At 37.7% G+C, this 23,488-nt stretch overlaps 1 protein-coding gene across 2 annotated transcripts in view; it reads left to right on the top strand.

The window, feature by feature from the left end:
• Window positions 1-23,488, top strand: part of syt7a (synaptotagmin VIIa) — a 129,862-nt gene that overhangs the window by 49,145 nt on the left and 57,229 nt on the right. For both annotated transcript variants that reach the window (XM_084397336.1, XM_084397338.1), the window contains exon 2: window positions 12,682-12,785. In XM_084397336.1, the coding sequence (XP_084253462.1) occupies window positions 12,682-12,785 (104 nt within the window). The remainder of the gene's footprint in view (window positions 1-12,681; window positions 12,786-23,488) is intronic.

Here is a 23,488-nt window from a genome sequence, read left to right as displayed (position 1 = left end):
AACTTTTAACTTTTTTTTATATTGGTTGAAACGTAACAGTTTTTCATGCCCCTTTTTTGTGTGTAACTATAAGCATTTATCCATAGCACTTAAACATGCAAACAAATTGGACCAATTTTTGGAGGATTTAAAAGCTGAAATGTAATTATTCTGCTCAAACTTGTGTATTATTTCAACTGTAAAGTTTAAGGTTTATGGCATAAGTTGTAAAATTGGATATAATTTTGCACATAAAAAGTGTAAATTATTTTTTTCCCAGTAAAATCACGTTAACACATATCGTATATGGCAAACAAATTTTTTTTTTTCTGTCTAAGATAAATTTCAGATATATGTTGTAAACAGAATGGCTTAAGGAAATACCTTTTTCATATTGAAAATATATTTTGTTTTTTAATTGCCAAAAAATAGATATATTTAGAGAATATATTTACTGTAGATCAAAAAATGGACAAAAACATAAATTAATGCAAAGCCTTTTTTTTTTTTTTACATATATTTTGGACAATATAAATATAATATATTTACAGTAGTTAAAACTTACCAGAAATATATAAATACATGGGCAATCTTAAAATACATTTTGGGAAAATGTATTTTTTTTAAATATAAATACTGTATTTTGGAGAATATTTAAATAATATATTTACAGCAGATTAAAAATGGCCAAAAACATAAATATATTGAAATATAAGTAACTTAAAATATTTTTAAATATATATATTAATAATACTATGTTTGTTATATTTTTTAATATATTTAAAATATAAATCTGAAAAATACACGCGCACACACACACACACACACACACACACACACACACACACACACACACACATACATATATGTCATATATGGAATTTATGTAATGTGGCTATACTATTTAAACAGTGAGAAATCATTTACATTGCAAGTGTCTCACTGTAACACAAGTTTATGCTCTTCTTTTTTAAAGAAATGAGGGATAAGTAGAATTTTTTTGTGGTTATTATCAACATTATGCCACAAATGCTTTTGATTGACTACTAAACCTGGAATATTCCTGTAAGATTTTCCATATAGGCTATAATAAAATTTAAAAAAGACATAATTATAATATGTGCGCACAACACATGATAGAATAATGAATAACGGTGACACCTGCTGACGCTCTTATTTCAGTGACACTAATTCAGTTACATGACATCAAACGTGACGGTACGCAGCGACACACACACATGACCATCATCCTGGACCGCTGTCAGATTTCCTCAACGAGATCCGCTCTCACGCTCACACAGGAGTGTGTCCAGTGACAAACTGCCTTCATGAAGCTGGAACATGTCAGTACGGTTCAGTGTCGCTTGCTGTCTGCACAATCCCCTGTCGCCGTTCACATACTCTACAGGGACGTCCAGGTCGATTAAGATTCACAAACAAAATTAAACAATAATTTTTTTATTAGAGCTGCACGATGATGGTTCAATTATTATTTTGCTCTAAAATTGATGTCAGTTTAAAAATGTCTTCATCAGAATTATTGCACAAATCGAGAGAACGTCAACTCGCATGCTTTATTTTACCTCATCTATAGTTTCCTGATGTATTACATTTATCATATAAACTAACACACATTTTACATACTGGTACAAGAAGAAGCTCCTCTCAAAAGCTTAACCAGGGAATGTCCTAATATTAACTCCAACAATATGAAGAGTGTGAAAAGTAACACATTTTAGCAACTGTGTGAAAGTGAATAGCACATAACAGGCACATGAATATCTATGGGGTTCAATATGAGTCACATGACTAAACTTACGTTAAACTTTGAGGTTTCCGCGCACAGACGACACCATTGTCAAAACGATCCCCATTCACGCGGATCCGCGAAAACGACTAAAAACGCTGTATTCTGCTGCCAGGCGATGAAACACTATAGATCACGTCATCGTTTTCAGAGATTCACGTTTTTGTTGTTTACACAGAGACTTTGAGCACTTTGAAACCCGGTTTCAAAAGTTTGCGTTTTCAGGCACCCAAAACGGCGTAGTGGTCTAAACGAACGGCCAAAACGCATTAAAGGGATACTCCACTTTTTTTGGAAATAGGCTCATTTTACAACTCCCCCAGAGTTAAACAGTTGAGTTTTACCGTTTCCGAATCCATTCAGCCTAACTCCGGGTCTGGCAGTACCACTTTTAGCATAGCTTAGCATAGATCATTGAATCAGACAAGACCATTAGCATCTCTCTCAAAAAAAATGACCAAAGAGTTTAGATATTTTAGGTACCATGAGTCCAGCAGGCGTAATGATATGATCAGCGCCTGAAAATAGGTCTAATAGGTTAGACAAACTTAGTCCCGGTCACGTTGGAAGTTACTGAGCTGGGGACTATTTTCAGGCGCTGCGTCATATCATTACGCCTGCTGGACTCATGGTACGGCAGCAAAGTTTCTTGATTATTATGCAGGAATGAGAGTATAGTTCCTAGCCATATCAGCCTAGAAAATCGCAACTATTCTTTTTCCGTCGGTCTTAGTACACGATGTAACTACAGAAGAGTCAAGTTTTAAATAGGAAAAATATCGAAACTCTTTGGTCATTTTTTTGAGAGAGATGCTAATGGTCCTGTCCGATTCAATGATCTATGCTAAGCTATGCTAAAAGTGGTACCGCCAGACCCGGAGTTCGGCTGAATGGATTCGAAAACGGTAAAACTCAACTGTTTAACTCTGGGGGAGTTGTAAAATGAGCATATTTCCCAAAAAAGTGGAGTATCCCTTTAAAACTTTTATGTTTTTAGTAGAAACCGGTGTGCTGTAAACATCCCCTTAGTGTGGACAAGGCCGGATCACCAAACTCCAGCGTACATGTCAGATCATCAGTGCTTTGGTTGCCAGGTTGGGAATATTTAGTAAAACACTGGGTAGAAAAATGTATCTAATTAGGGGATTAAAACGCTTGACATTTGGCAACCAAATGAAAATGAAACGTTCAACGGATAAATAACCTGTGGGAAAATATCTCAGACGATTAGGCTTAATTAATCAAGAGAAGCAGAAATCGTAATCATGATTAAAATAGGACTTATCATGCAGCCCTAATTTTGTTGAAAGAAAATGAACCGAACTTCCTCCCCTAGTCAAGACGTACTGAAACTAAACTGCAGCGCAGACTCATTTACACATCAACAACAGCTATTTTTCACTCGTCTGGCCATGGTGAGGTAATAAGGAGGAAGTATAGAATAGATAATAGTATTCCTGAAGAGCATAAAAGCAGTATGAAGTTGTTATCAGGAGCTTTAATGCAGTGCGCTGTGAGCTCGTATACTGCCAGTAAATCATTAAGAGTCAGTCGGGGGAACTAATAGATGTTTGTGTGTGTGTGTGACTCTAATGCACTTGAGCTCTAATCATCTTCTCATACCTCTGATAAGACTAATACACTCAGGATCTCACGCAGAGAGACACACACACACACACAGAGAGAGAGAGAGAGAGAGAGGTGGATGTTCTCACTCATGTTTCATTCAGTGTGTATTGTTAATTTCTCCTAAAATTTCCTGCACTGGAGACATGAATATAGATGCAAAGAGTAAATATAAAGAGCTGTAAAGTTAATGTGGACAGCAGCTCAGATCATTTGATTTTAGGAGATTTTGGTGAGAACTGTTTGAGTTCATATCGAGATTTCTGACGTTTTATCTTGGCAATCCTGAGCACAGTTTGAGACGCATGTGAGATTACTGGGGGAAAACATTAGCAGGAGACTCCATTTGTTTGGGTGAGTCTCATGAAAACTGGTCCAGTCACTTTTTATGGCAAAATCAAAAGAAAAATGATAAGAAATTAATTTTTGCATAAAGAAAATTGTAGGACCATTCATGCTTCGCCATTGTTAGATTATTCATGATCATGAAATACATTTTCTTCCCAAAATTCTCATTAGTTTTTACTTAATTCTTCCCAGTGATTAATTTTTGAGCTTTTTTGCATTTCTCATTATCTTCATTTGTGATGTAATTTTTTAAACCAGCAAAACCTTTTTAAATAATTTACCTAAAAATGACTTTAATGATATTTAATTATTACATTAAATGATATATATATATATATATTTTTACTTCTACTACTACCACTACTATTGTTATTATTAATAATAACATTGTTAATAATTATAATATTACATATAATTATATTAATAATAATGAATAACATAAAACAATAAATATTATTTTTATTATTTATTTATTTATTAAACTATTTAAATTATTTAAATTATATGTAATTATTATTAAATTATAATTATTTCATTATTATTATTACTACTACAGTCGCTAGGACACATTTCTCAATACTTAGGTCACTTTTTCAAAACTCTTCACACAGTTCTCCTATAACCAACTTTGAGCTCGGCACAGCAGTTCATTTCACATTCAAAATGCACCAAAACTACCAAATCACTTCATTCATGTCTCAAATCAACACATTCTTCCATTACACTAGCAAAGGTTGGCAGCCAACAAACACACTTTGTCACCCACAAAACAATAAAAAACACTCACAACGGATAGCATTATACAATGTTTTCTTCAATAAAACAGGGACACCTCTCTACTGTTTAGATTTCACTGCAGTATATGTTACTGGAATGAATCAGACACGATGCAGTATGCTTCAATATATTTTATGTATTTATGAGTAATTTGTATACACACCATCCACTGATACAGATACAATAGGAATGCTAATCTACTCGGTCTTCTGCATTTGGCCACAGGTTCTCATCCACGTCACATCTTATGTCATCTAGGGCAATACAGCTAGGAAATAATCTTCTGGCATCCCTGATCCATCCCATATCTTCTGCTGATATGTCCAGGCATCCAGCATTCATTGCGTCCAGGAGGGACATTTGATCATGTGGATGGTGGTCATAAACCTTCCACCTCCATGAGGAAAAGAAGTCCTCTATGGGGTTGAGGAATGGAGAGTAAGGTGGGAGGAAAAGTGACACCATTCTGGGATGGGCCGGTGACTGCACGGGAGTGGTGAAATACCACATTGTCCCGTACAATTATAAATGTTGGCTGATTTCTTCTCTCTGCATCCCTTTCCTCACCTAGCACAACCCTTCCATAGAGATCATGCAGGAACGCAAGGATACGCTCAGTGTTGTATGGCCCAATTAGTGGTTTGTGTAACAGCAGTCCATCAGTGGATATTGCCGCGCACGTTGTGATGTTGGCACCCCTCTGGCCCGGGACATCCACTGTGGCTCTCTTCCCAATCACATTCCTTCCTCGTCGCCGTGTTTTGGCCAGGTTGAAACCAAGCGTGCCGCACAAGCCCTGAAAAGTGAAGCCAAAGCGTCTCGATCGCCCCCCGGTGACCGGTCCTAGTATAGGTCATAAGCCCCGCCTCCCCGTGTTATTCAACGGGACTCGAGACCAACTAAACAATTTAATTACACTTCAAATATCTTTATTCCAAAGGTGGTTTCTGTCATTTACTGTAGTTTTTATCACGCTGATGTAAATTCAAGTCTTTGTTTTTAAAATAAGTTTGTTTTTAGTTAGTTATTTGATGCTATAAATACGGTGGTGTGACGTCATGATTGACAGCTGTGATTGACAGGTTCTCTGAGCGAAGTAGTCACTGAAGCAGACACTTTTTTTCGGGATCTTTGGAGGACTGAGGAGATTGGAGATTTATGAGTTGCTTGACATGTTCAGAGTTCCTCTCAGAAGGCACAATGTAAAACTGCTTCGTCCTGACCTGATGTTTTTTTCAGGACTCTAAAAGTAGTTGTTCTGCTTACACTGTGAATATTTGCAAAAGTAACGTTGTCTGCCAAGACTCTGTCTCGAATCTCAGTGGGTTTTATGCCATTGTTTCTGATGATTTTCAGTTTCCTGCACATCAGTGAACATCCTACCTCTCCGACCTGTGTGAGGTAATCGGCGAGTCCTAGACCCTTCGCAGGGAGTTTGATTGACAGGCGATCTGACCTATCATAATCCGCCATCTGCCGAATCCGCCATTTTTGTCCGACAAAGCAGTCTTAGTAGAAAAACGAAGTGTACTGATGTCTTTCCGCGGTTAAAACAACACTCCTTCTGATGTTCATTCATGTTTATTTGATGCTATAAATGAACTAGAAGAGATGATCGGTTCACGAGCAGCTTTAACTGAGCGATCTGTCAGACACATTAAAGAGCCACAAAACGGTATTTACCGTTTAAATTTCTTTATAAAATGACCACATTTAAAAGTTGAGACTTGTTTCATATCAAAAGTGACCTGCTCTGTCCTGTCTGTCAGTGTGTTGTCAGTCTCTCTGCTGTGCGATGTGTGTTTCACTGCGTGAGAACATGGTGGGGCGTGAGAGAGGCGTGGCTTGTCGGACATAGCAACAGTAACTAAAGGGGGCGGGTCTTTGCGAACGGTCAATTACACACAAGTGCGTTTGGAGGCTTTGCTCCATTTACTTCTGTAATGTGCAGCTCAGTCAGACGCCCTTGCAGAATATAAGTTGCCTGTTGGTTTTCCGGAAAACTGCCACTGTTGAGCGTTGCAGATTTGGCTGCGCTCTCAGACCAGCCTTTCTCATTGAGAGACCATGATTTATTACATGATCAATTACAGTAGATCTCATCTGAGACCACAGCTCTTGATCTTCCTCTTATTCTTCTTCCACCACGCATACGTATTCCTCGGCCCGTCCCAGCCACTCTTCTCTATCTCTGGCTGGGTCCATGTTTACGTCACAATACAAAACTATTCAGAAGTTGTGTCCTTTTGTAATGAAATTGAAAGAGTAACTCTGTCTGAAGTATTCTTCTGATTTTGAGGTGAAATATGACCTGGGTATATTTGTGAGATTCGTTCCTATTGTTGTAGAAGAAACAATTGTGATATTAAAAAGATCTTGTTTATTTCCCGTGGCCTTTCCTATTACGCTTTTCCACTGTGAAGTTTGGCATTTCTTGGAATAAGCTGTGAGATTTGGGTTATTTCTGCTCTTCAGAGGGTGGAGAGCGAGTTATTGTCTGTTTTATACGGTCCGTCTGTGATTGGTGCAGATTCACAGTCTGTGAGGTTTCGGTAATATATTACAGCTAGACTTTCTCCTCAATATTTCACAGATCATATTGGCATAAAGCAGACAGGCGGTGACCCTCTGAGAGGAGCGCTATCTTCAGACGGAAGACAATAACCAAACTTCTCCTTATCGCCCTCCGTCTGTCTCGTTCTGCTAACTGCACACTATTTAGATGAACAAATAAGTGTGTGTGTCCTTCACCGGGGACCGTTTCTCTGGTTTAGATTTCATCACCCGTATTCCTCTGCTGACCGGAGGCGCAGACGTTCCTTCATCCTCCCGTTCCTCTCTTCGGCTCCCCGGGGTCAGCAGTGATTACACTGACACACACTCTGAGAAAAGACACGGATAATACTGTGTGTGTGTGTATGTGTGTGTGTGTGTATGTGTATGTGTATGTGTATGTGTATGTGTATGTGTGTGTGTGTGTGTGTGTGTGTATGTGTATGTCTGTGTGTGTGTGTGTGTGTGTGTGTGTGTGTGTATGTGTATGTGTATGTGTATGTGTGTGTGTGTGTATGTATGTGTGTGTGTGTGTGTGTGTGTGTGTGTGTGTATGTGTATGTATGTGTATGTATGTCTGTATGTGTATGTGTGTGTATGTGTGTGTGTATGTGTATGTCTGTATGTGTGTGTGTGTGTGTGTGTGTGTGTGTGTGTGTGTGTGTGTGTGTGAGTGTGTGTATGTGTATGTATGTCTGCATGTGTATGTGTGTCATATCATGTAATCATGTTGCTGTAGGACTCAATAAGGATATATATATATATTCTTAACCTATAATCTTTTATCTTTTAAATGTATTTATTTCAATCATGACCAGAAATTAATAGTTTTGTATTAAATATAATTATTTTTAATATTAACAATAATTAATATAATATTTAATTATATATAAATATGTATATATTGTGTTAATGAAAATAAATAAATTATATATATATATATATATATATATATATATATATATAGTCAGTGTCAACAACAATATTAATATTATATAATAATGTGTAAATAATATTAATAATATAATGTAATTTAATAAATAAAATGATTATATACAATACAATTTTATGTGCATATATTTGTGTCAATAATAATATATACTATTAAAAAATAAATTGAATAATATATATAATTATGTAATAATATGTAATAAAATAATAATAACAATACACATTATGTAATCATCTTGTATGACTTAGTAAAGAAATGTAAAATAACTGTAGTTGTCGCTTCTGATTAATTTGCCACACTTGAACTGGAACATGAAGTCATGTGCATTGCATTGTGGGATGCATTTTATTGTGCACTGCATTTTAATAAATGCAGTAGGTCAACCATATTCCATGCATGCATAAAATTCACATTCTGTGCACCGTATACTGTACATACTAAATACTGTAATAAGTAGTATGCCAGGACGCCATTCCAAACGCTCCCCTTTACTCAGCGAAATGTGTTTTCCTGATGGTGTGTCGTGTGGATCTGTTTCAGAAACTGATTTCACTGCAGTTCATAAAGTCATCTGAGGTGTGTGTAGAATAAGTCAGCTGGCGTTTCGTAATAGTGTTTTGTACTATTCGAATGTGTGAGAGTGTGTCTGTAAGAAAGAGATAGAGAAGACAATCCTTTCTGATTATAACTGCACTGAGGGAACAACAAGAGAGAGAGAGATAAAGCGACATACAAAAGGATGTGGGCACCTCAAGATGTCTGAATGTAGATACAAATACATTTTTTTTTAAAGAAAGATAGCCTAAGAAAAAGACATTTGATAGGAACATGTTTGTGTGGTTTAAAAACAACAGATGTACAGTAGGTGTTGATGTTGTGTTTGTTTGTGGTTAGTGGAACATTTTCATGGTTAATGCTAGGACACCTGTGTGTGTGTGTGTGTGTGTGTGTGTGTGTGTGTGTGTGTGTGTGAACATATACACTAAAAATCACCAATTTTATTTTCCTAAATCTTTTCTATTATTAAGACTGTTTATGACAGAATGGCAGTATTGACGTGGAACAGAAGCTCTTTCTGATGGTTTGGTTCTGCTTTCATTTCACAAGGTTGTGCTGGAATAGCAGATCAAAGAGCCTGTGTACTATATGGACACACACACACACACACACACACACACACACACACACACACACACTGCATGAGTGCATCACACTTTGTCCCTTCAGTTCACAGGGGAGATCAATCTTAAACGTTTATCATTCTTTACTCTCTTTACCCCTTGACTATCCATCCATCCCTCCATCTCCTCCCCACACCTCCATCAGCAGATGTGTCCATTCATCATATTTTGTCAGGTTCATTCCTGTCTCTTTCTCTCTCTGTCTTGTTCTGTCTGTCTCTCTGTGTGTCTCTCATCTGCAGCCCTCAGAATTGATCTACTGAGTGCATGTTATACCCGAAACTCTACGCTATGATTTCATTCGTTATTATTATGCATGCCATAAATCTGAAAGCTTCCCAGACAACATTTGTATGCGGGGCCCATATGGGTATGAAATGGGCTGAAAAATGGGCCCCATGTAGGATTGTCCGCGGGTTCCATAATGGCCCCATGTTAATTGCCCAGATGAATTTCATGTAGGATTGCACTTGGGACCCAAGTGGGCAACATGCACAAGACCCATCTTGGACCCAGCTTAAAGGGATAGTTCACTTTGAAATTAATTTTTGATATGTTTTAGCTTACCTCAAGGGCATCCAAGATGTAGGTGTCTTTGTTTCGGCAGTAGTTTCAATTGTGATATTTTTAGGTCAAACCGTTCTTGTCTGTCAGTCATATAATGCATGTCGATGGTCACTGTCTCAAAACACAAGCACAGAGTCCAAATTAAAACAATTCCCCATCGTCCAAATTAAACAATTCCCCATCGTAAGTACACATTGATGGCCTAAGACACGAAACGAGCGGTTTGTGTGAGAAAACGAACAGTATTTATATCGTTGTTATCTCTTGAACACAGCCGCGTCCAAATGATCTGACGGCGCGGGCGGGTATAGATATATACATAGATGTCGCCTTGGCTACGGTTTCGTTCCAATGAACTGCAGTAAGCGAAGGCGACATCTAGTGTATTCATCTATACCCGCCCACTAGATGTCGCTTGGCTACGGTTTCGTTCCAATGAACTGCAGTAGCCAAGGCGACATCTATTTATATATCTATACCCGCCCGCGCCGTCAGATCATTTGGACGCGGCTGTGTTCAAGAGATAACAACGATATAAATACTGTTCGTTTTCTCACACAAACCGCTCGTTTCGTGTCTTAGGCCATCAATGTGTACTTACGATGGGGAATTGTTTCATTTGGACGATGGGGAATTGTTTTAATTTGGACTCTGTGCTTGTGTTTTGAGACAGTGACCATAGACCTGCATTATATGACTGACAGACAAGAACGGTTTGACCTAAAAATATCAAAATTGAAACTACTGCGGAAACAAAGACACCTACATCTTGGATGCCCTTGAGGTAAGCTAAAACATATCAAAAATTAATTTCAAAGTGAACTATCCCTTTAACCTAGCAAGCTTGATTTCATGTGTCATTGTCTTCTGAAACACAATGCATAGTCGCTGTAAACTTGTGAATTCAAGAGCAAAGCACAAAAAAATACCCTGTTTGGTATTGAGATGCGGTTTGGTCGATCGGATCACGAGTAGACGAGGGACACATTCCCGTTTACACCTGATGTTTTAATCCGTCTCTTTTGTCCACTTTCAGCCACTTCTGTCCTGATTTCTTCAAGGGGAGGGTCTATGGGCGGGTAAATGTGTTTTTTTCCCCCAGATGTTTCGATCTAATGGATGAAATAAGCTAGCGCAATTTGCATATGAACGTGACCGGAGACGACGGAAAAACACACTTTAATTTCTGTTCTTAAAGCCACGACACACAAGAAATCAGGAATGGTGAGAGAACATTCAAACCAAACTTGGGTCTTCAGTCGACAAAGTTTGAATCCCGTCTGTCTAGCGCGCTTCCGATAATGGGATCTCATGCTTACAAAGCTAGTTTGTATTGCAAGCCTATCCGAAATTGCCTATCCTACCTTTAAAGCAACACTAGTAAAGATTATCGTTTACCTTAAAATAATGTTTCCAAAATGGTTTCAGTGGTTCATCAAGTCGTAACAGGGTGAACGGCACTTCTGGATTCGCTTTGCGGCCCTATATCTGCTATAACCACGCTATGCAAGTTTGCCAAACCGGGTAGCGTTTCTGTAGTTCGAATGAGACATAAGAAACTACAAATTTGACTTGCTTTACGGCAAGCGTTACAATAGTCATTATTTTGTTTTTCTTTGTTTCTGATGTCGCAATACATCATACTTTCATAAACTCATGCAATATACTCTTCCTTGTCTGTGGACATCGTTCATTCCAAAGCCGGTGCTGGATAAACAGCGAGTGTGCATGCGACAGTACACTCTCAGAAAAAAAGGTACAAAAGCTGTCACTGTGGCGGTACCTTTTCAAAAGGAATACCTTTGTACCTAAAGAGTGCATATTAGTCCCTCAAAGGTACATATTGGTACCAAAAGTGTACATATTAGTACCTAAATGGTACATATTAGAACCCTTTTGAAGGGTACTGTCCCAGTGACAGCTTTTGTACCTGTTTTTCTGAGAGTGTATAGGCTAAATTATTTACCACAGCGGTAATGAACAATTCCGCTTCCAACCTGTAGGGGGACCGAAGAGGAAAAGTGCTTTAGTGTTGCTTTAATGAAGGGCTATTGACTATTTTAAGCCAATGCTGGCTCTATGTAGATATTGTAGGAGTGATTTAATTTGACAGCAGTGACAAACAATGTGAAGCTTATGGTAAACAGTATTGTTACCTGCTGTCAGCAGTGAGCGCGGCTCCGCTCGATTTGACGGCTGTGAGGAGGGATGCAGAAGAGATGCTCGAGCGCTCTCACAGAATTAGATCTTAATGCAGTTTTTTGGGCACACACTTAATTGAGAATTGATGCCATGGGCCAAATTTAAATAATAACTCAATTATAAAATTAGAGAGACCAAAAGGGCAAGTGCTTGAGCAGCATGTGTCGCGGATTGAAATCTGCGTCACACTTGCGTATGTTTTTGGACTCAACTCATCTCACACTTTATATCTGAAGAAAACTTTAGTGGCATATCTCTCCCTCTTTTCAATTCAATTCAATTCACATTTATTTGTAAAGCAGCTTTACAGAAAATCCACATTATTTCGAGTGATCTGTTATCAGAGGTGACTGTCTAAGTTATGTATTTCAGAAATGCACATATACAAAATCACAGTTAGCGAAATAGGTATTCATTTAAACAATGCAATAATTGAATGCAGAAACAATGAGTTCATTGAAGTAATGAAGACTTGTTTGTTAATAAATGATTATGACATCTTTCCCTCTCCAAATGTCTTTTTTCTCCCCTTTCTGATTTCGCTCTACAGTCACATTTGCTCCCATCGTGAAAGCTATTGATCCTTCTTTAGGACTTCAGAGACTTCATAAACTCTGGTCAGTGTAAATGTCAGACTGTTCCCCGTCCTCTCAGATATTAACTGTGTTTGTGTGTGTGTGTGTTCACAGGCTCCTTCTCTTTGAGCGTGCTGCTGGTGTCGTTGGCGGTGACCGTGTGTGGCGTTTGGCTGGTTGCTCTCTGCGGCGTGTGTAAATGGTGTCAACGCAAGCTGGTGAGTTACACACTACACTTTAAGATGATCCTGTACATGCATTTTGTTTGAACAACTGGGCGGCACTTTAGTAATGCACTGACCAAACGTTTGGATGTGTAGCTTGAATGTTTCTGGCCTTTCTATTACAGGACATATGTAATATTTTACTGCTTAAAAGTTGCATGGCCTGGGAGAATTAAAGAGGACCTATTATGCTTTTTTACAATTTCTTTAGTGTGTGATTGTTGCTGTATGAGCATGAAAAAGGTTTCCAAAATCCAAAGTTATTCTCTATATCAGTGTCAGTGTTTCTGAACTCCCTGAAACGCCTCCATTGTAGTCTTGAGTTTCTTCCAGGAACGAACACGTCACAATATTCCTCATTATAATAATTAATACGCAGAATAAAGGGGCGGGGCCTGGTTGAGTTAGTTAGTAGTGTGTTGAAACTGGAGGTTATGGTAAGGGGCGGGACATTTCCCAAACACGCTCTAAGTGCTCGACCAATCACAACACACTGCTCCAGCCGACCAATCAGAGCACAGTGTGCTTTTCAGAAGGAGGGGCTTCATAGAGACAGGAACTAAACGGAGCGTTACTGACAGACTGGGAAGAGACGAGCTGCAACAATGGAGAATATGGGAAAAATAATGAACATTCAAGCAGGAAAACCTATTCTAGTAGAGCCCAAAAAACAACAGCAAGACTTTATAAAAGGTCATCTATAATGGAGGTCTCAACTTTCTCTAAGATGTTTCTCCTCAAAAGCAAATAAAAATGAGTTAATAGAAGACCAACAGTAATAGTATTGAGCTATAAAACGAATGTGGATAGAAGCTCAGATAATTTGGTCTTTGATGAGAAATATTTTAGTTCATTTTGAGATATCTTTTGATTGCAAGATTGTATCTTGGCAAATCTAGAGTTTGAGACATTGTTAAGCTCTCTTGTGAGATGCGAGATTAATGTGTTTCCTCTGAAACATCTGAGAAGCGAGAGACTCGATTGCTTTCCGTTAGGTCTCATTGCTGTCTAGGAGAAATGATCAAATTCATGAAATAATGAGGAGGTGGTCTCCATACCGATTAATCGATGTAAAGGCTAATTGATTAGGATGGTCACGCGGCTCATTAGACAGATGGAGTGGATCCGCGCCGCACGGCTCTTAACTGACCCGTTTATTTGGCTCGTATTCGTGAGTCAAAGCTGATTGATTCCCGATATGTGGCATACAGTACATGTACGATGGTGTGTGAACCCCAGAGAGTGACACAGCCTTATAAAGAATGCATGTGCTTGTGTTTGCATGTGTTTGACAATGACAACCACCAGAACACACTAGCATTCTGCCAGCGAGTTTTGTGCAGGCAAGCACCGCTCACCTCTTCTAAATGTATTTCAGTTTATTGTATTTTGATGGGTTGGTCATGGTCACATTTGTTAGTGTTTAATATCACACATACTGTAAGCAGACAAAAGGGTTTTCTCCAGGCTGAAAACAATGACTTATAATTTCATCCTCACGGCCACTGTTCAGACTTTTAAATGGCAGCGCTGATTGGAACAACCTTGAGTGACCTGAATGGTGTTTCAAAGTAAAAGAATAATTTCCCTTTTATTCCACCAGAAGCGAAATACTTAGTTGAACATGCCGGGAGATCTCACACGGACACAGAATCGTAAATATCCTCAAACACAACTGTATGTAATGTTTGACCTCATTCCTCCCAGAAGACTGACCACAGGACATCACAGCTGGTGTCACGAGGTCATTGAGCTCATATATGCCCTCTGAACCTTTGCGTGTGTGTGTGGGTTTTGGTTTGTGAGTATGTGCACATGCATACTAATAAGTATACATTGCTGTTTACCAGCATATGGTGTGTTTTGCACGCTGGGACCAGCTTGGGATGCTTGACCAGCATATGTTGTCTTTTTGATGCTTGTATGATCCCAGCAAAACTCATGTATGTGTTACATATCACGCTTCTTAGTGTGTTTTCATAGATAAAAACGAAGACAATTTTCCAAATTAATTTTAATAAATTGTTTAATAAAGAAAAATGTTGCTGGTTACATGTTTACACAGTAAAATTCAAACTGTGCTCAGTTTTCATATGGTCCCAATCTATAGATTAAAGAGTAAAAGGAACAATGAATCAATGTTGCGGTTACAAGTGATGATTGAGCTTTAGTGATTAACTTAACAAGCAGAATCACTGAAGATAAGAGGAACAACAAGAGCAGAAAATAAGAAAAGAGATGAGCAAAAACACAACAACTACAACTTACTTACAGCCTTAGATTAAAATCAACTGCCAATACAATCAATATCTCACCAGAGGATGATTAAACAACTCCAAAAACAGTACCATAGTCAATTTTAAGTCACCATTATGATGATTAGTGTTCCGTTTAGTTGGGCACTTGATCAGTGACTGACAGCTGGAATTTGACATATGTGATTTTCCAAATAGGCATTAAAGTCTTTAAAAACAGTAACTTTCAGCTTTGAACTTTCATTATTAAGTCGTTATTAACTGTCCCATTGAAAGCTGTTCTCATAACCCCTGTTATTAAACAAACTGCTTATGATTATGCTTTTATTAGACCAGCATTATACCAGCATAAACCAGCCTGGATGAGTGTGGCAAAGTCTGTGTGTGTGTGTGTGTGTGTGTGTGTGTGTGTGTGTGTGTGTGTGTGTGTGTGTGTGTGTGTGTGTGTGTGTGTGTGTGTGTGTGTGTGTGTGTGTGTGTGTGTGTGTGTGTGCGCGTGTGTGTGTGTGTAAGTGTGTGTGTGTGTGTGTGTGTATATGTGTGTGCTTGAGGGAGAGAGTTTCTATGTGTGTTTACTTTGCTATACTTTGGAGACCTTCTTTCGGGGATGCCCTCAAAGGTAAAGAAAATAGTCATAAATGATGTAAATGGTGTTTATTTATTTGCTTATATGCTTAGTCTGTCGTTATGAAGTCTACAGCAGAGCTAATGCGCCAGAGAAACAAGCGAATTTAGAATTTTGTGTTTTAACTTCTTTTTGCGGTAGCTCTGTATATTTTGATGGCATCGATGTCGAAGAGTAATTAGCTGGTGAAGTGGATTTACTTATTAATGAAAAGTTATGAGCATTGTAAGTAGACCGGGAAGATTTTAAAACGAGCAGTTCATTCATAAGTTCGTATGATCTTACCTTCATGCTGTGATACAAACTGGAAGACAGAACACAAACATCCTAAAGGTGGTCTTAGCTTGTTAAAGGTGGTCTCCCTGCTTGGTCATGCTTGTGTTCAGTCGATCTAGCTTAGAAAATCTCTCTAAAAACAGATTCATGTTAAAATTGCCAGCAAACCATCTCAGACTGATTTTTTTATATATATATTATGGTGATTGCTAAGTAAATGTGTGTGTTTTGTGCTCAGAACTCTTTGTGACTTCGTGTTCATTAGCTTTAACAGGAAATGACCTCAGTTCAGCAGGAAGCTGCTCCTGTCTCTGCCTCATTACACTCAGACAGGTCACCTCTGCAAGTAACATTAAGTTAAATTGAGCGGCTAGTTGGATGTGTGTTAAAAGAAGACTAACAGTATGTTGCCAGAATATGTGTGTGTACGCGCACGCGCGTGTGTGTGTGTGTGTGTGTGTGCGATTAAACATAATCAATGTTATTTTAGTTGCTGTCATATCGATTAATCACATCTAACATAAAAGTTTGTATATATATATAAATTGTGTATGTATGTGTATATATACACATATACATATACATACACACTCACTATATACACACATATATTATGTATATTTACATACAAACTAGTGCTGTCAAATCAATTAATCGCAATTAATCGCATCTAACATAAAAGTTTTTAAATATATATAAATATAGTATATTGTGCATATACACACACACACAAACACACACACACACTATATACACACATATATTATATATTTACAAACTTTTATGTTAGATGCGTTTAATCACAATTAATCGATTTGACAGCACTAGTTTGTATTAATATTTTTAATGAGAATATTGTTATATTTTCAAATTTCCTATTTAAATAAAAATATTTTTTATGTGCTTTTGTAATTTTTATTACAATTTAGGTTGACTTTAATTTCATTTCAGTGTTTTAGTTTGTTTTAGTTACATTTTAGATTTCATTTAATTCCAGTTATTAATTTTAGTGAACTTATTTCAGTAAGTTGCCAATGCAACATTTCTGATTTCTCCAGCGGAGAGAACAAGCATGTTCAGAATGTGAAAGCTTGGGTCGATCTGTACTGTAGGTCCGCTGGGGGGATGAAGTTGCGGGTCCGTGTGGAGCGATCGCGTTGCGTCTTCTACAGGAAGAGTTTCAGACAGACGAGTGTAATGAGAGTGAGACATCATACACTGTTCATTCAAGGACAAACGGGACAACAGAATTATTAATGGCTTTTTTTGCGCTCTATATTTTCATATTCTGCTGCCTGTAGTTTTTCGATCTGTTTCAGGCACATTTTACACCTGCTAGACGTTCCCACGGGAGCATTTCATTACTCAAAGGTTGAGAAAGGTTGAGATATAGTTATGTTTTATTCAAGGAACTTCATCTCAGATGTGTCTAGAAAATCAATAGCATGTATATAACATGTTGAGATCATATTGAGTTCATATTGAGAACTTTGACCTTTGAGGGCGTTGGAGTTGTGGTAATTCTATGAAGTTATAGAATTATAGAATATTATATTCCTTTTATGTAAGTCTGCTACACTGTTAAAAAGTTCCAATTGATTTACAATACAAGCTATTCAACTTTTTTTATAAAAAATATAAATATCAGCATCTCCACCAATTTTTTTTCTCTCCTCAATTTCGAGTTTCATATTCTCGTTATCATAATAGGCGTATGTATCAGATATGAAACTCTACAAAATGCACATTTTTTTTCAGTATGTATCTGTTTCATTGAATTGTGCCGTTAAAACATAGTTTTATTAACGCAGCAATGGAAGGCGTTTGTTGGAGATGTAACCGTTGACCAGCCATGTGGCCTGCTTTTTGAACACAACCCATTTACTCTTCCTCAAAGACTCGTTAAGAACCTCGATAGATTTACTAATCAGCACTGGCCTTTAATTAGTTCTTGTGTGTCTGTTTCAGAGACCCAGACAGAAACTGCAGTCTTTTTGGAGCTCTGATTTTGCAGCACTTGAAAGCTTGAAATCATCAGTAATAATGTTAATTAAACTAATCAGCAATAGTTAATTTGTTGAGTTGTATAATTTCCAGCTTCTTCTATATTTAGTGTTGTAAAGAAAAAAGTTATTTTAATTTGAAATTTAACGTGTAAAAAGTAAAACTTTAAAAAGTTTACATTTTTGTACTGTATATATATATATAGAGAGAGAGAGAGAGAGAGAGAGACTGAGAGAGAGAGAGAGAGAGAGAGAGAGAGAGAGAGAGAGAGAGAGAGAGAGAGAGAGAGAGAGAGAGAGAGAGAGAGAGAGATGCACAAATTGAGAATCACATTTCAAATAAAGATCACAATTCTCCCACTATTGCAAATAGACAACTTAACAAAATAACATGTGGACTAATTTACTAGAGGTTCTGGCAAAATGTTACAAATATTTAATTAATCTGAACCAGTTTTTGAATGAATGATTCAATGACAAGTACCTTTTTATCAGTCACTTATCGCCACCTACTGGTGTAATGATGTAATTTATCCTAAGTTGATTTCTAAAGGTGATTTACTCTATTCTGACGCCACCGTAGACATCAGTTTTTATATTAGGATGTGAACGCTATGTTGACTTTGAGTATGTCACTGGTTTCCACCCGCAGTGGATGAGTCAAGTCAATCTGCCTCGCTCTCTTGGTGAGTCAGCCGGACTTACAGGTTCCCCTGCGTCATGACGAGGTGTCGTGGGGTCAAGCAGATTGGTATTAAATCCTTAATGAAGTCTGCTGAGGCTATATGGAAGAGTGTGTGTGTGTGTGTGTGTGTGTGTGTGTGTGTGTGTGTGTGTGTGTGTGTGTGTGTGTGTGTGTGTGTGTGTGTGTGTGTGTGTGTGTAAGAAGTGCTGGGATAATTACATCCTGTCTTGGGGTTGAAGAAGACCTCTTGTTCTGTACGCCACTTTTTGATATAGCAGACGCTTCTCCTGGCACTATTTCTCTATTAATGAAGAGAAAGAGACTGCTGGATTTGTGACTGGAAATGATGATATAAAACAGAGTTTCCCTTTAGAAGTTAAACTATGTTCTAATTCACATAAGCTGCTTACAAAAGCACATACTGTATAGTAGGTGCTACATTTGGTTTGAATGGTTAAAGTCCCCCTATGGTGAAAATCCAGCTTTTAATGTTGTTTATGTGTCTATGTGGTGTTTTTAATGTGCTTTAAGACAAACCATGTGTAATTCATAAGTCGACACCAATGCTGAGTATTTTCTCTTTAAATCTGCGGTGAACCAAAGACAGTCTCAAAAACACTGAGCTGGGGTGAGTGAGTGGAGGCGGGGCTCATTTGCATATTCATAGAGCCGCGTATACTAAATGAGGCAAGGGTTTAGAGTTGCATTCAAGCTGTTTTAAAGGGGTGGTATAATGCCCTTTTCACAAGATATAAAATAAATCTCTGATGTCCCCAGAGTGTGTGTGTGAAGTTTTAGCTCAAAATACCCCACAGATATTTTTATATATCATGTTAAAGTTGTCACTTTTTGAGGGTGAGCAAAAACGCACTGTTTTGTGTCTGTTCCTTTAAATGCAAATGAGCTGCTGTTCCCGACACAGAGGGCGGAGCTTCAAGAGCTCGTGCGTTAGCACCTCCGATCACGCAGACACACACTAATATGACAGAAACTGTTCTGCCTTTTATGTTTAAACGGAGTCAGACAAAGATGGAGAGACTCAAGAAGAAGTGACAACACGTAGAATGCAACAGGACGTCTCTGAATGGTTAGTTGATGAATTTATGTTGCTGATGTGGAGTTAACTATCTGCAATTAGCATATTCTGTCATGATAATCTATAAATCGCTCGTATAAGAACTGTTGTGAGATGCACACAGAGTGACTTTCTATTGCATGTGAAATGACGGATGCTACAGTTTGAGCTGACTCACAAAATGTGCTCGACTACAACAACTCTTCCTCTTCTCAACCCGGACTGTGTGTTCCGGGGGGCGGGGTTTATGTAAATTCTAGGGTTGGTGATGTCACTAACCCGGGAGGAATGTCGTGTAGTCTCTACCAGCCGTTTGTTGTAGTCCTTATAAAACGATTCCTTTAAAAGCAAATATCTCCCTTTGCTTTGAACTTTGAGCGTTGTAACTTTGCAGATGTTGTTTATACTCAAACAGCAACATTACACATACACACTAACTAAAGTTAGAAAAGTATGATAATCAACCACCCCTCTAAGGCATGAATAAGTTTAATTCAAGGAAACCATTTTAAATGTTATTTTGGTGATCAAAGATGAGTTTTAAGTAGAGATGCACCGATTACAATTTTCTAGGCCGATTCCGATTTCCGATTTTTCATTGAGTTTGACCTGCCGATACCGATTTTAGCCGATTCCGATTAAAACATTTTCTAACCACTTTACAGCACACACAAATATTTATTTTCGATCTTTTCTTTAACCCTTTCACGCGTAAGTTTAAAATATTCTAACTGACACCCCCACTCCCAGAGTGAGTTTTTTCAAGGTGAACGTTCCCTTTAATGTTTCCATGGGGACGCGTCACGCGATACACCGCAGCCACAATAATACTGTATGACAGATGTGTCGCTTTTATTTCGCTTTTCCTTTTTTATTCAAAATATTATAATATAACAAACTTGCTTACCATGTCATCAACTAGCCTATCTGATATTCCGATTCTTAAATACGTGTAAGTGAGTGTGTTTGGTCGTTTTAAAACCTTTATAAATAATCTTGATCTATAACATGAGATGGTTGCCGCAATGTTGTCCTGTCAGTCGGATTTAAAGCACGCGAATTCGTCAGTTTCTCCCGAAATAAATGCAATAAAGTGGCCGGTGAACTGAGAAGAATAGAGTAAACACTGCTTAGTTGTGATATATGACAGCGCTGAACGCGTCCGACTCTGGCTCAGCGCCAGCCAACGCGCGAAAGCACAGTTTGAATCTGGCAGTTATGCGACTGCGACGTCACTGAACATTCTAATTGTGGCACCGTAACGTTACTCTCAGGGGCACAGAAATAAAAATCCCATATGAGACCATACCTCTCAAAAGGTTAATCATGCGGCGCCCGAGTGCATTTGACCGGCATAAAATCGGCATATGTCAGACTGACCGGCCGGTCGCCGGTCATGGCCGATCACGTGAAAATCGGCCAATTCCGGTCACCAGCCGATCAATCGGTGCATCTCTAGTTTTAAGTAATAAAATGATTGACTAGGGGGACTAAAAAAGTACATTATGAATGTGTGTAGTGTGAATGAATTCGGATGTATTAGCTTCGCTTCACCTCCATTTGTAAAAATCCTCTCCTGTGGCCTCATGGGATAGTAGTGACTGTCGAATGCGCACTTTAGATGTAGCAGGTCATCCGGGTACTGTTGTATGAGTACTCTGAATTCGAACAGCTCACATTGGGTTTTTCACCTGCTTATATAGTATGTGTGTAGGCATATTCGGACGCCGCAATACTGTCCACCCTAAGTAGTACGCAAGGCTAGTATCAGTAGGGTTGAATCAGATTTTGCTTCTGTGAGAGCCTAGAATATGTGGCATGTTATTGTTGTCAGACTGCAGATGAAGTGCACTTCATTTTGCTCCCTGATTTCCAATAAAAAAAAATGAATCTAATAACTAGAGTGAGTAATAAGATGAATGGGAATGCTAACGGATCACGTTCTCTAGGTATTATAGACCTCATTGACTTCGAAAGCATAATATACTGTATTTTATTTATAATAGACTATGAAAGAGAATGTATTATGTAATGATAATTGTTTCTACTTTTTGAAACATTTATCATTACTAAATGCATATTGTTATATAAATGCATAAGTAACACACAGATGCTACAGTGTGTACGTTTTTTTGTCACATGAACTCATTATGTGCATGTTTAATTTTTACTAGTTCCGTCCATTTTGGAAATAATTTTGCGGCCATTTTGCAGTTTAAATTAATTTCGGTTTTGTTTAAAAATAGCATTAAAATAATCAGAACAATTAGTCAAGTAAAGATGAAAGAAAGATGTGAAAAATAGCATTTCACGTCATTTCTGGTTCATGCGTCACACTGCAAGTAAAAGGTCAGGTCAGGTGCATTGCATTGTGGGATACTGTATTGACTAATGTATTTGCATAATACAATATTTGCTGTATACAATGCTATTTGCACAATTAGTATGCAGTATTTGATTAGTATTACACCCTATGGTGGCCTTGAGGTCTTCTAATGACGCCGGCTCCGCCTCTCTCTCCTCACATCACTCGTTAACTTCTGATTGGTGCTTCGGTCTGATTGGCTGCGGTTTAATCAAGAGCTTCTTCCAGCAATTGATAGTAATTGTGTGTATGAAGTAGGGTGTGTGTGTGTGTGTGTGTGTGTTGCTGGATGTTTGTTATCAAGTGGATTTTTATAATCATCATTTATGTGCTATTAGGTTGATAGAAGGTGACATCAATAACACACTAAACTGGTTGTGAATTCTCTCTCTCTCTCTCTCTCTCTCTCTCTCTCTCCCTCTCTCTCTCCCTCTAATCAATTAAAGTACATTAGTGCTCCATTTAAAACAACATTATACTATTATTAACGGGGAGTGTTCACTAACCTTTGGCTTACCGGTATTTAAATGTTAGAACAGTCGAATGATCTTAAAATAATGTTAATAGAACTTCCTTACGATGTCATTTGCATTTGATAAACGTTCTCACAATGTTAGGAGGACATATTCTTGGTGCAGCATTGTCTGAAGGTCTTTTAAACTAAAGGTTAAGCTGAGCATGGACGTTGCATGTTTAATTAAGCAACACAGATGTTCAGTTTTGTTGTCACTTGACTTTATTAAGCGCATCTCATTATGTTTAAATTGAATTGAATGAAAAAATTGCATGAAACAGAAGTTGCGATAGTCTTTTCTTCCCTATTGTGACGTATATCCGAGTGAAACGGCTTCTCGAATGAGAAAAAATGTGGGGCGGGGCTTTATCTTGTCCATCGGGAACTGATTGGATGGTTGTGGTTTGCTATTGGTCGATATCATGTGAGTGACAGGTTGCCCCGCCCTCATGCCCAGTAACACGTCATCAGAGAAAAGATGTCGCTGCAATATTTTTATATTTTGTTTGTTATATTTTATTTTCATTTTTTTGTTTATTATAATACAGGCTACTTTGTTTTTAATTTTTAATTAATTTTTTTTATAAAATATTTGTTTTTGTTTTTTATTTTTATAAAAATGTTTATTATATAGAATTAAATATTTTATTGTTTTATTTGTTATTAAAATATTTTTGTTTTATTTTATTTTTATGAATAAATATTTTATATTTTTATTCATTGTTTTTAGTGTTTTTTTTATATAAATTGGTAAACATCTTGGACATAATTTTTTCTGTTATTGACTTTATTTTTTGTTTTCATACTGATGGACTGGAAACACTGAGCGGTGTGTAGAACAGGCACTCCCATAAACAACTTTGAAATCTGAGAGAGAAAGAGAGAAAAAGGCACGTCTG

Source organism: Rutilus rutilus, assembly GCF_951802725.1.
Source record: "Rutilus rutilus genome assembly, chromosome: 23".
Taxonomy (NCBI): Eukaryota; Metazoa; Chordata; class Actinopteri; order Cypriniformes; family Leuciscidae; genus Rutilus; species Rutilus rutilus.
The sequence above is the reverse complement of the archived record's forward strand: the minus strand, read 5'-3'. Positions and strand labels throughout refer to the sequence as shown.